Raw genomic sequence first — 14,972 nt, forward strand, 5'->3', positions numbered from 1 at the left:
TTCTTTTTTACTGAAATACCTTTCAAAGTTTTTGATTCACTAAATAAGAGCTCTAGTACTGTTAACTCAAACAGGAACACACAATTGCACCAAAGCCTACAACTCTCATTTTAGAGGAACTACAACTTTCTCTAAAAGCATTTTGTAAAATTAAAAGTAAAAAAAAAACAATTTGGAAACAGCCAGTGAAACTTTTCATTTCTACTTCCTGCAGGAAGAAGAAGCTATAGTTCTTTTATCAAGATGAACGGTATCAGCTAGTAAATGAAGTAAAACAATTCAGAACAAAGCACACATAGTACAAAAGAGACTCCTTTCAAAGAGAGGTTTCTTTCTTTGAGTCTGAAACGGCAGACATATTTAGGCCATTTTTGAATTCTGTTAGCAGTTTTAGGAAGAGAAGAGCAAAGAAATGAGAAGGACTTCCCAGTAATTCTTTTCCCCCACCCATTATTAGATCATGTAGAACATCAAAGAACTGAAAGTAGGATATTGATGCACCAGCTTAATATTTCATCAAACTTTGATTGAATTTACATGTACTGGTCACGTTAAACACTTTTAATCTCCCTACAGGACAAAGAAGAACAAGGATTATGATAGCTTAAGTACAGTAACGCAGAGGAGCATCAGCAAAAGATGCCCAGTGTTATGCAGCAGACCATCACAGCTAGACTATTTATCTCTGAAAAGACAACATGCTCTGATTGCCATAATAATAAATGCAATTTGATTTCTGTCCCCTCTGTGCTGCTTGCTTACGCTATTACTACTACTAAAAGTTCTACTGATCCAATTCATTTGCAAAACTGTAAGCAGCCATCCAACATACTGGTTCAACTTTGTTGGGAGAAACTGAGTTTCTCACCCATACTCTTTACTATATGTGTGCTTTTATCTGTGTCTGCATCTAGATATGCAAACATCAAGCACACAAGTTAATGATAAATGTTACTTTGTTCTCAATGGTAGAAATCATGTTCCTTGCATGAATTTTGGAGAAAAAGACTGACATAAATTAAAAATAGTTTCTCTTAGCATGTATCTTTAAAAGATTTTTGAAAGTCTTTAGAAAGACTTTTGGATTCTTTTCAGTATTGTACCTCTGAATCCAGCTAAACTTTCTTTGCCGTTAATCAATGTTATTTATATTTGTTTTAAAAATATAATACATTATTTAAGTGGACTAAAAATATTCCCAGTCCCAAAAGACATGAAGATCATTTTCTTAGGTATCTATTTTGTATTCAAGTATTAAAATCCACTTTTATTCTGAGGTACCGTACTTTGGGAAGAAAAATTCTGTAGATTTGACCTTCTGCTTATGCATAATCCTCCAGATTCTAGATGCCTACTCATACCTCTACCCTAAGGATATTTCAGAAACTTCAGTTATACAATTCCCTTCAGAAAGAAGGCTCTAAGTCAAAGATACTGACTCCTGGGCTGCATTTTAAATTTTTCTTTCTTCAGAGAAGTTCAAAAGGTGGAGTACTATAGAGACAGACTTTACACAACTACGAGATTAAATTTCTCTCTTCTAAATCTGTACTTAGTAACCTTAAAATGGACTTGGGTTTTCAGGTGAAAAATACCTAGTGGTTCCCACATAAGTCAGCTAGAGCTTACCATGAGACTCTCTATCAATGCTGAGGATGATTTAGCATCATATATATGTATGGCTCATCCTAGAGAACTGTTTGGACAAACTTTGATTCTTTTCTTATTTGTTTAGCACCTCTTGAGTCTAGCAGGCTTTGAATGAGAACGGTGTCAGCTTCCACACATCTCATAATTATTATTTAGAAGAATTACTGCTAAACCTGGTTGTTGAATTACCACTTGCTACAAAGTTTAGAACATAACAAGTTATAACATAATGACAATCCTTTCTCTTTCTAGCATTGTCTGATACTATTAATAAACTCAAAGGAGGTTAGAAGGAACTGGGGAAAATATTACTTGATATGATGGATAAGCTAGGAAAATCAGAACATGATCTACTTGACTGCACAAGTGAAATTATAATTATTTGCGTTAATATAAAATTGAAATAACATTCAGTTTGACTTAGTACTTTGTAATATTTTAGATAAAAATTTTGTCTTTTTTTCTAAATTGTTCTTGAAATCTAGCCAAATGAGTTAGAATGATAATACAGGTAGGTGAAGACACTTAATATATTCGTGTCATGCCAAATGCTGAAAATTTCTCTCTCCCCCTCTCTCTTTTCTTTTCAAAAACTCAAGGACAGTTTATGCACCATTTTTCCCATGTATGAATACTTCTGGATAGTTCTGCATAGGTCAAAGTGTTTAACTGTGTAGGTCGGCTCAATTTATTTGCACAATTTGCTCTTTAGGCTTCATTATTTTGCTCATGACATGTAAATTCTTAGTGTATAGATAAACAGGATATTATTTAAGCAGGCAACTGGCAATGAAAAAGCTACAAATGTTAAAATTTATGTGACAAAGTTTTGAATGATTCTTAAAAATTAATCTCTGGGAAGGCATATGCAGTCAAAAGAGGAGGTAAGTTAAAAGGTAAGTTTATATTATACAGTGATGCTGCCTAGTGCTAATTATGTTGAAAAAAGTAGCATCAAGGTAAAAAGAAAAACAAAATTCCAGACTAACATATAATTCCTCACTGAAGAGGCTTTGTGTCTCTAAGAAAGACTGTAAAAAGATTAAGTAATTATTCTTTGATCTGCAGCTACTACATGTTATTTCCTGCATAACAGAAAATATGCCTTTGCTTTAATGAAGAAATACTTCATATTTGCACGTGCATTGGGAAAGGCAAGCTTATCTTACATGAACACTGGAAACTAATATACAGCATAAAATGTAGAATTAATAATTTAACACACAAAAAAATCAGTAATACCAACTTTTTCTGTAGTTCTGAAACCAAAGACAATTTCATGATTAAGTATTTAACAAGATTGTCATTTGATAAAAAGCCAAATTTAAAATGCTCACTTAAATGCAAATAACAAGTTTTTATGGAAGAAAGACTGAAACAGGCAGAAAAAAAGAAAGTATATATTTGAAGACTATATTTTTTTTGCTGTATTGCTTATAGAATCTCTGTCTTCTAAAACTACTCAGATGATGCTTTAAAAAGGCTTGAATATGTTAATTCCACAAAAAATTTCCACATTTGCTTTATTTAAAATAAATTTAGGAATTTGCTTAATTCCTTATTAACAAAAGAAAGTAATGTCATATATCAGATGATAAAATGCTGTTTGTTTAAAAAATCATATTCATGTCAGCTAAAGATTAAAGGGATTTACCCTAACACTGAAAGATATTTATGTCTAAAGTATTTAAGCGAGATCTTTTCTGATGTCTTCTCTCTACCAGGCAAACTTAGTAGAAAAAAAAAGAAATGGAAAAAAATAGCACAACTACTATGTCCCGTGTGACCAGAAAACCATGCAAATTCCTCTTTTCTCTAAATATTTTATCAGAAATAATACACAGATACATACATACATATATAAAGGTTTCTCCATGGATTTACTTGAATGTTTGCATATGTAGAAGGTATTTTGTTTTTGAAATAATGCCACAGTCACATTTTATTATGAAAAAAAATATTAGGAGGAAACCAAAACATTACACTTGGTTAAAGAAGTGGAATTTTAGTACCTAAATTAAATAGTGTCTCTAATTAAAAAATGCCTAGTCATGCTAATTCTCATCAAGTGTACTTATGGTAGAAGGAAATCTCCATTGTTCTTATTAGTAAGAGATTTTGAAAATTAGCATTTAAAGAATTTAATTGACTCCTGGACATTGATTTGTCTATAGGTATCCTAGTTTACCTGGGATCCCCTTACTGAAATATGCAGCTATTGCTTTTTTTCTTAGAGATGCCATTGGGCCAAAAAAGAAAGCCAAGTGCTTGATAAATTTAATCTGCTGTTGCAACATAGCGCTTATCAATAACTGCCTTTCTGTTTGAAAGGTTCAGACAATCAAAAAAGAGATTACAGAAATGCTAGAAAGCTTGTCAGGGAACTGAATGTAATGCCCTTGTCCCTCTCCCTGGTATATGCTGTCCTTAGAGAGAGCAAAACTCTGCATACCTTCCTCACATGGTTGAAACGAATGGGACCGCTCTCCTAAATGAAGTGAGACTCCATCTAGAACGTACAGGGTTCAGTAAATTAAATGGTATAATTTTAAGATATATAAAGGCTTTGTTACTTTTGATTCAAATGTCTCCTGTAGAACTCCTTTGTGTAAAAATGTCAGTATGCGTGAAACAGAACAATTCAACGCTGGTCAGCTGACAGCCAGAATACCTGGGTTGGGGAATAGATTCTGGTTTCTTGGCTCTGGGAGAGAGTATGTTGAGCGTGCCATGACCCAGAGTGGTGGGTTGGTGAAAATCCTCTGTCATCAGTCACACTGAAGCTTGGGGCCGCCCACTGCCATAAATCAATCAATCAGTCAATCATTTAGTAATCAGGCACTTGCATTTTCATAGTTAATATAAAAATGGGCTCCACACAATGTCTTCTCTATAATGATAATCTAGTTTTATATTACAGTGGGGGGGTTTACCTTAATCTATTCTTTTTCTAAAAAGGTGACATTAATCTGAACAAGGCCTTGCCAATTGTATGGAAACAGATTAAGCCCCGCTGAAAGATCAGCACTGTAAAATACATATGCTCATGAAAATAGGAGCACATAAATAGTTCTCTCAAGTCAAGCCACTTCTTTGAGGAACTATTATGTTCTGGACTTGGAATTTAGATCATTAATGTAGGGTTTAAGTTCTGCACAGACCTTTTCACTGGCAAATTTAACCTAAAAACAGCATCTTTTTGGGGAATGTCTGACTGGCGATAACCTTACCAGATGAAAATCCCAATGATGTATTCCAAGTCTACATTACAGCATGATGTAATTAACATTTTTAAAGGATGAGTAGGTATATTTTATTTGAGAAAGAACTTTAGATTCTAAAACTTGTTGACTAGAGTTTTGAAGTTTATTGCTGACAATTTTCATGGAGCATTTAGCAACAAAGGACCTTCTTATTTTATTACTCTGAAAGTCACATGAAAAGAGAGTCCTCTTCTAGATCTGAAATGGCTTAACTGCTTTTAAGGCTTCAGGCAATTCTAAATATCTTTTTTAGCCAATGATGGACAAGGCCATCTTCAGTGAGTACTCTGACTTCATTAAATGCCTACCACAATACTCTCCCTGTTGTAAATGGCACACTACAGCCTGAAGGACGACTGCCTTTTACAGCCTCCTTGTTTTCAAATAATTGGTTGTGGTTTTATTCATATGGCAGGTGAATAGGACAAACATTTCTATTACTCCATGCAGAACAGAAACCTATGACAGAAACCTATGATAATAAATGGAAAAGAAAAATAATTTCTACAAATTCATTGTGATCTCTACTTATACACTGGAAGACAGAGTAAGTGTAAACATAATGACAGAATGTAAACATATTTTGTTGGAGCCTAAGTGGTTAGGCAAAGCAAACCAATTAATAGAAAACATATTCTTCCTGGCAGTTCCTCCAGCTCTTTAATATTACACACATTAAATGCTAATTGAAGCTTGGTTTTAGCTAATAAATTTTCTTTCATGTTAAGCTCATTTAGCACAACCCTTTTGCTCAAATTTCCTCATGTAATTTAACAAGCTATCTGTATTTAAGAGTAGTTGATTATCTTCTTGAATATTGAGATAGATGAGAGTTTACCAGCTGATGGTAATCTGTTCTCTTACAGTCACACCTGTATTTTCCAAGGTGTCCCCAAATCTTCAACCAGCTAACACCCTAGAGACTGGCGTAGGGTCCAGTGCTCCTCACTTGGAAATAGTTGTCCTTAAAGAATCACCGTATTAGCTCCTTCACCTTACTTAGGTGGCTAAGCATAACTTAGGGACACGACCTCTCTGGAGACTGTGAGCAGCACTTAATTCTCCAGCTGATTGTACAGGTTACCAAGATACTTGAAGAAGAGGGATGTACCATGAGTCTGAAGCACAGGGACAAGCGGGATAGCTCCTCTACCTGTTTTTTTGTAAGTGCTGGACCATTGACCTGTCCACGGGGCTATGGGCAATGGGATCATGTCACCACTAAGCACTTTTGCAAATCAGATTTTAAGTATTTCAGAATAGATGCACGAAAACAGAGGCAGATAAATGATCATTTATGAAAAGATAAGTCTTACTTGTAGAGAACAAAGACATTTGAAAATGACATGACATTAAAGTCACTCTTTGGAAGACAATATTTCATCTACTGATGAAAAATTGTGATGATCACCCCTTTTTGCTTGATAAGCTTTGGTAGTATTTAGAAAATAATCACACTACATAATCTAAATACTGTTCATATGGGAACTAACCTGAACCTTGTTTTCATCCTGGTGAGATTTTTATTTCAAATTAGATTTCTGTTTCAGTTATTGCTCAGCAAACTGAGCAGTATTTCCTGTGAACTTTTCCATGATGAAGTACTTGCAAGTTAAACTTCTGGGATGGCTGACAACTCCTTCACTTCCAAACTAAAGTCGTTGCTTCCACTTGGTCTGTCAAGTTCTTTTTTTTCTGTAGTTTTAGGACTGGAAACATTTATGCATTTTACATCCTTTTGTCGTTGGACTGCGTTAGGATAGTGCCAAAATAACTAAAACAGGGAGTGAAATCTTCTTTTTCATTTTAGGCACAAGCCTACCACGGGTTGTAAACACTTGTCACCTCACTCACAGATCTGAATGCTGATGATTTACTTTCTGTGCCTTTTCCATGCCAGCCCAGCCTAACAAGTCTACGTGTCCCACCACAGCCACAACATAGCTATGAACTGGAAATATTAGTGCACAGACAGAACCTGGCAGTGGAGGGTACAGGATGTGACATAGCTCTGCAAACACAGTGCATAAAGTATCGTGGACTCCCAGAGCTCTCCAAGTGGAAACTAAGACAAGAAAGCCAATGCCCCCTTCTCTTCCTTGAGTTGCAGCTCAACCTGTAAAAAGTTAGAAATCTACCCATCATTCTCCTGCACCAGAAAAGCTAGTCTCCACCTGAGCATGCCTTCTAGAGAATATAAAGCTATTTGAAAGGAGAAACCAACAGTTCAAAGAGTGCAACTCCTGTTGTACTAGCTATTAATAAATGGGCATAATGTTTCTGCTCCAGCAAGCTGAACAGAAGATAACCACAAACCTTCAATCCTTATTTTCCATAGGATCTTGGGAATCGCAGGACACAGCAGATGCTGCAGCCTGCTTAGCCTGTCTCCCCAGTAAAGTTCAATTTGCTGCAAAAGTTCCATCTCTTGCTTTTGAGGCCTTACAGAAAGGACGTATGAAATCAATAGGGTCTTCTCATTGCTTTCACCAGGTGCAGGATCAGCACATTGCAGAGAAGTTCCTGGGTACCAGAACTCTGAGCTCTGGACTGTTGGAGCTACGCTGCTTGCAGGGTTTGTTCAGTCCATCTGCTCTGCCTTTCTTTTTAAACACAGCACATGGGCTAGCCCAAAACTCTTTTTCCAGAAACGGTTATATCACTAGTTTAACTTGGCTTACCAGATCTAATTTTCTATACTTTCTCCCTCACTGACTTGTGGAATAATTTTGCGTTTTTCAGGATAAAAAAGATGGATAGGACCTTAAATTTTTGTGTTGTCAAAAGATACTGTTTGTATTCTTAGCCAGATATACTATGACCTTGAGACAGGGTATATTGCTTGATTTGGTCAGTGAAGTTAACTGAGTTGCGGCAGTTGCTGCTGCAGTTTTTGACTTTGAACAGACCAGAGAAACAGGCAGTATCTGTCAGACACTGAGCGACACAATGAAATTTGTGCACACTACTGTTCTTCGTAAGCAACATAGCTGAAGCTGGCACCCTGAAATCTGTTAAATTTGGGCTATTTTTCATGCAATAGCTGATTCAGACAGTGTCCCTAGAGGCTGCTTAATTTAGGTTTCACTACATAGGTACATTAATGTTCTAGCCTTGGTTAAAGCTGAAGAGCTTGCTCACCCACGATGGGATGGAGCTTGCAGGAAGCATTGCGTATACCCTGCTCAGGGCAGCCCTGCTACTGGCAGCAGGTGGGGGACTTGTTTCTGACTCCTGCGCTTCTCGCCACTTCACAGCCAGTTCATCGGGCAGCGCTGCAAGTGGGAAATTGTGCCTACGAACTTCTTGGCTTTTGGGCCTTCACCGGTGTGGCAATTCACTAGGTGACCACACCAATCCCCAGCTCTGGATGGGCTTTCTGTCAGTGTGGTTTATATTCTGCCAGCTAGGGGATGATTCCTATCATGTTGGGCAAAATTAGCAAAGTGAATGAGGTTTTCATGTTTTTGCTGATACAGTCATATTCAGACTAAATATATCGACTATTACCATATCAGCAGTAAATATATATTGCCTTCTTTCCTCGTTAATACAAAGGATAATCCTTCTATTCTTTTTACCCCTCCTTACTTACTCTACTGTAAACACGTAGCTCTAAAATATACCACAATTCAAACTATCTGGTTATGCTTTCTCTCAAACAGTAAGGTAAGTACTGCTGCTTTTTCTTAAATGTGATGTGATGCTTGTAATTTCCTTGTATTACAATACAAAATTGTGCTTCTCTGTAGGCCACCAATTCTTTGAAAGTAATTGTATAGATACTTCAGTACACAGGAAGAAATTGCTGATGGTTATGCAATGGGATTTACCTGCACTTCAAAAAAGGCTGTGTAAGTGCAAGATACTGCAAAGTGTTGATCATATACTGTCTACTGTATGATTACTTGTTTTTACTAGCATATATGTTTTAATGGGACAAAATAAAGATTGCATTGACCTAGTGTCTTTATATGACATAACTAGCTGAATACTAGTATACCGCAAACTTTTTCTAATTTTCCTATCATAAAACCACTATCTTCCCAAGAGTGGTGAAACTCAGCCAGCATAACAGTCAGTCTACTATTGGCAAGTTCAATAAATATTATGAACTTTAAATATTAAAGATTACTGTATGTTTTTTAACAAACAGGAGTATCTTAAATGAGATATCTGAACATTTTGATTAAAAGTAATTGTATTTATACAATGCTTATCAGTATATGTAACGAGTGTCCTGGAAGCTACCTCAAAGGCTATCCTGCCCTAATTTCCATACCACAGGTATGTATTTGTGGCCACAGAAAGTGTTCTTTTAAGCATTCAAGGTACTTAGTACCCAAGCATGCTTAGTGTGTAAGTGCATTACCAGGCATTCATACTGGCAACCGACAGAATGTCCTTTAGATAGCAGTATACTCAGAAGCCATACAGCATATAGACTACCTCATGCATGGAGCAACCCCAGAAATTGCTTTTCCATCACAGCATATATATACAAACAGAAGGTTGGAAATGAGCCAGACGTTGTAAGAACCTCAAAGAGATTACGGTGCCATAAGGTTCAGGCTCTAGAGTACAGCCACCCACACGCACAGAAGTCAGGCTATGCACACTCCCAGTCTGTTACTGCCTTGCGTCAAGAAAAGCCTACTCCAGCTCATGTTTGTTCCCACCTCTTAATGGGACAGTTGAGTACCAGCTCGTTACTTGGAACGTCTTCGCATATGGTATCCCTAGGGCTGCCAAGGATGACTGAAAATACTGGAAGTGAACAATGGGAGAGACTCAATAATCACCTTCCTTACTCCTCAGACTTGACACAAGCAGGGCTGAGGCATGCAAAAGGCATTTCAAACAGAAGGTCAGCTTCTGCTAGTTTGAGATTTGGTGCATGACTAAGTTCTTTGCTTGTGCAAAATGCATACACAGCACAGACTACGCTGCTGTGAACCTTTCCTATTTCACAATTCTTACGCCTCATTCTTAACTAGGACTTGAACTTTTGTGCCATATGAAGTCTTAGCTCTCTTTGCTGAGATTACAAATACAAGTATCAATTAGATCAGCTGTGAAATTCCATGTAGCAAGAAGACCTCTGAGAACTAAGTCTGCAGGCTGATACTCGCATGGAGTATAATTAAATTTGGAAATATTCAGCAAGAATTACTGTCATTTACGAAGTAGACACTTATGTTTTAAAAGCTATATTGGATGTTGTTTCACAGGATCGTATTACCGTATTGTGATTCATTTTTAAGAGATTAGCAGGCCTGTGGGAATGGTATGGTACTATAGACTCCATAGACTGAAAACCAAGCATATGATCCTGCTGTCTAGCAGCCGATTGGAAGTGAAGCTATCAAGTTTCAGCGCAGCTCCACATGTAACTGGTCCATAAGCACCACTCCTTCAGATACTCTTGTTTACAAACTCATGAGGAAATTTGGGAGCTGAAGGGCTGGAAATCTGGTAATCTCTTCAGGACATGGCGGGGAGGTGTAAGAAGGTACGGTACAGTAGGAGAGCTTGCACAGGCTTGTTCTATGAACAGAGAACTTCACTCTCCAGGGCTGTCAGATCCAGCACTTTCTGTACGAATTCTTTTGAAAATCAAATTCACATCCCCTTTTCGCCACCACACATAATTCAATCAAAATTATAATTATAATCAAAAGGTATTTCCATGTTAAAAGTAGAAAAAAGGGAAAAACCCATAGCTGCAAGTATCTGAAATTTTAAACTCTAGGTGAATTTCCAGTTCATATAAATGTTTTGGTCTAAAGTCTCTCAGCCCCCAAATTTGGGTAACCATATGAAAGATGACAAATCTAGAAAAAACCCAAGCCTTACCTTCTTGTAGAGACTTCTCAGGTCTCTGTACTGCCACATACTATTGAGGACCTGAGATGCTGCTTTCACCACTTTTGGCGAATGCCTGTTACACACATATATTAAAAAGGGAGAGAGAGAGAAAGAAAGAGTGAGAAAGAGACTGTTAATTACCGGACTCCATTCATCCCAATTTTCAAATGCACTGCCATGGATTTAAACCCACAATTAAAGTTGTGTTTTAAATGTACCACAAGATCTTTGGCTGGCATCTTGGAGACCAGTGTGTTTTTAAGCAAGGGCAATACATGCTATTTCTGTAGCACTAATAATTCAGTGAGGAGCACAATGTGTGTTCCTTAGCACACTGAGAACAAGGATTCATGCTGAGAGCATAAGAGGAGGAATGGGAGAGGCAGCAACTGGCAAAATTGTTGAGGACCCAACTGGATTATGTACATCTAAGAAGATGTCCTGGCTACAACTTTTGGCATAAAGGACAAGAAGTTAGAGCCAGAGACTCTTTCTCCGTAAGCCGCCAAACTTCAACTCATACAGTGTGGCTCAACACATTAAGAGCCTCTTAGTGGTGGCCAAAAAACCCACTGTAGATGGGTGATGAGCACTGTTTTTGAAGTGAAGAGCCAAGATGCAGAAATAAGACTATTTATAAAAAGTCAGGGCAAATTTCATTAGGAATCTAAATTAGGACTTGTGTCTTACTCACACCATTACCCTTTAATGATGGCAATGTAATGTCATGTTGAAAACCAACTTCACATGGACTTTTTCTTCAGAAAGGTTTTGAAAGGAGTTCTAAACCATTGTAATGATCAGTTGGGAGTCATATATTCCTCTTGGGATAGGTAACTTTAAAAAAAATCTAAAAAAAAATTTAATCAGTGTCTATTCAGCTCAGTGAAGAAGGTTCAAATAGAAAAGGACTGGGAAGATAATCCAGCCCATTGAGGAAGCATACACTGTGCTGTACCAATAACACATGTAAAGCAGCAGAGTGCTAGAAAACCTTGAAAAGGCCAAAGTTTAGAGTGAGGACTGATGGAGTCTGGGGCAGTCACTGAGGTGATTCGTGTTTTACTCAGAAAAAGCACATGGATTGCAAAACCAAAGAGAAACCAGAAAACCAGCAGCATATGTTACTGGTTTGGGCAGGAAATCTTCTCAGGGGTCATGCTCTGGTGCATCCTGTCACCTCTGAGAAGGACTACTGGTAGGCTGACACTCGAGCTGGTGAAGCAATGTTCATGACACAACTGATTCAAATAACTTATACAGTATTTTCCTAGTAATTTATTTGGTGCTTTTTTTCTCCTTTTCTTCCATTTCTTGCCCAGAGTACAGCAGTAGGTGAGTAATTGGTGAATAAACTGGAATTTGATAAACCTTTTCAAGCATAATTGTTTTTATTATACTCCCACCTGTACTGGCTAGTTGGGTGCTGGTAGCATGGAGCAACCAGGAAAGTAACTGCACCATCCTTGCTGTGGGTACTGAGGAGAAACAGGAACTATGGAAAGCCAATATGGGCTTGGCCAATATGACCTTCTGAACACCAGTTCTCTTGTGCCGTCACAGAGGGAAAGCACTCAAGCCCTGGGCATGTTCCAAAGGCTAGCGGGGCCAGCCCCACACTCTTGGCACTGATACATAGCAGGATGCATGGCCAAGCTGGTATCCTGCACTTGTAGAAGCAGACTCTTCATACTGGACAAGACGAACTCATACTGAAGTGTTCTACCGTATTAAAGTGAGCACATCAGAATTTGCTATCACTCTAACAACCAGCAATTCTGATTTTTAAACAGTGGATTACCTATAAGAAACCAAACCAAAGTAATGGTGCACAATACTAACATTTCTGAGAGCTGAAAAATTGAACTTTCACTTAAGATGGACATTTATAGCACTATGAGTTGACAGGTTTTCTCGTTCTAGAACTGTGTAACCTGTAACAGTAATAACATAGGACTGCAACTCAAAGTACTTGAAAGAAGTGATACATATCATGATTTGGGAGGGCATTTTGGAATTACTGAACACTACCTGGACTAAATACTTTCATTCAACATAGATATGTCTTTCACAGTTATGAGGAACACTTAGGGAATTATACCCTTGGATCCTCCTAAAACTGCCCGTGATACTTGGAAAATTGCAGACAACAGGTATTAATAACCTCTACCAGATAATGAACAGGTAGACAAATGCATTATTCTGAGGAAAGAAACATTCACCTTAAGAGAAATTAATATGAACCTGCTTGCAATATCAGTATATTTGATATAGATTTAATAATAATAAAAATGTAAATGCAAATAAATCGGCAGAGCACAGGGAGCTCCCACAACTGGAATCACATACTTTGTTACACTAGTACTTTTTACCCTTTACAATTAGAATGTAAGAATGTTTCAATAATGAATTTGGTATGAAAAGGAAAGGGTGACAATAGAGGAAAAGAAATGTGATTAAAGTATATTGGCAATGCTCCAATCACATAGGCGAGCATAAGTTCTCATACCAAATGTAGGGTGCATAAATCTTTCCTTCAGGTTGTGGCCTGGCTTTGTGGGGCTCTTTTAGAGCTCTGATGCTGCAGTAGGCTGTGTGATGACAGCTTCAAGTAGGTGGACTGATGGGTTTTGTACACTACAGTGAAGGCTTTTTGTTTTCAAACTGTCATAGTCCCATTGCACTATACTTCTGCAGGTTGACAAATATGAGAACCAGGCTATCTGTTTTAGGCAAAAGAAGGATAAAGAGTGAACTCTTCATGAAGAGTGTGTACATAGTAAAACAGACAAGATGAAACCATAGCTGCTTGGAAAATGTCACAGTTTGTGTAAGTTTTTTGCATGTTCTGGTGCCTCACAAAGTAGCCTGCGGGTATCCTAATGCTCCCTCAGAAGCATGGTGTTGGGAAAATCCATGGATCCATTTTTCTGCTATGCCCCACCCTACCACCAAGCCAGTGGCAGGGAAAAGGGTGCTGTGAAGAGGGACAGTGACTTTACATTCTTCATTCCCAGAGCAAGAGGAGCAGTAACAGAGCTACAGTGAGGTCCCTTCCTCTCACACGATCCCTCCACCTGCACGTCACCCCTTCTGCAGGGTGCAATCCAACAGCTCTGGTCCCTAATGTTAATCAGGATCTTCTGGAAGTGCTTAGAGGTAGTGGTTACTGTAGGTAATCACTCTTCCCTAAACTGCACATGCAGTGCACTCCATGCACTGCTGATGGTACATCAAAAATAAACCACAGCAGAAACTTTTGCTGTTGGTATTCTCTGTTTCTTGTCACCTTTCACACTGGACATATGATTTCTGATGAAACTAAAGAATTCAACTCACAATTGCACAGAAGAGGGAAACACATTCAGGACTAGTAATAACTACTGGAGATGTTAAAAAAGGTGCAAGGTGATTTGCAAAACATACTTGTCTCCTTTACTCTTAGATATGCCAACCAGTTTCTCAATGCCGCCTGCGTCTCGTAAGGCCTTGGCATTCTCCATGTTTTTAGTGATGACTTCATGCAGAGTGCAGCAAATGGCAGTAACGGTGTCATCAGACATGGCCTTGCTCGCTGAGCTGTTGCTGTTGTTAGCGCCTGGCAGTCGGTGGACCAGATCCCTCATGGCATACTTGCCTTTGTTGAAAGAAAATGAAGGGAGAATTCAGAAGATACAGTAATAAAGGGTGATGGAGAAGAAGTACAGGGAAAACACGCAAGACTATTAGCACCATTTGCATCATTGCATGTGATCTAATTGGCTACTGATACTACTTTGGAGCAAGCCACATTTATACAATTGCATGTTCAAGCATTTCACACATTGGGGACTTTTAGTATTTCCATATTACACCAGTTGGAGACTTCAGATATGGGCTACCTCATGCCCTTATGAGAATGAAATGATGACAGTACAGGTCAAGTATATGTATAAAGGTAACCTGAATACCACAATTTACAGAGCTTATCAAGTCCTCATCTCCCATCACACAACTCATAACTCAAGTTACTACAAATAAAATGAGCACCAGTTGTTAAAAACACTACAGTGAATGCAAACCCAATGACATTGTTATTATTTGTGAAAAAGTGTTCTCTGAAGGACCAGCTTCATTGAGCAAGGATAATTCTATACTACATACAGTAATTTAACTGGGTTTAGTAGTGTTTCTATGACTATTGCTAATTCA

The 14,972-nt window shown here is 37.9% G+C and overlaps 1 protein-coding gene across 2 annotated transcripts in view; it reads right to left on the minus strand.

The window, feature by feature from the left end:
- CTNND2 (catenin delta 2) overlaps positions 1-14,972 on the minus strand; it is a 543,425-nt gene that overhangs the window by 24,583 nt on the left and 503,870 nt on the right. For both annotated transcript variants that reach the window (XM_074146739.1, XM_074146740.1), the window contains 2 exons: positions 14,208-14,418; positions 10,770-10,854 (listed from right to left, as the gene is read on the minus strand). In XM_074146739.1, coding sequence (XP_074002840.1) covers positions 10,770-10,854; positions 14,208-14,418 — 296 coding nt within the window. The remainder of the gene's footprint in view (positions 1-10,769; positions 10,855-14,207; positions 14,419-14,972) is intronic.

Source organism: Numenius arquata, chromosome 4 (genome assembly GCF_964106895.1).
Source record: "Numenius arquata chromosome 4, bNumArq3.hap1.1, whole genome shotgun sequence".
In the NCBI taxonomy this organism is placed as follows: Eukaryota; Metazoa; Chordata; class Aves; order Charadriiformes; family Scolopacidae; genus Numenius; species Numenius arquata.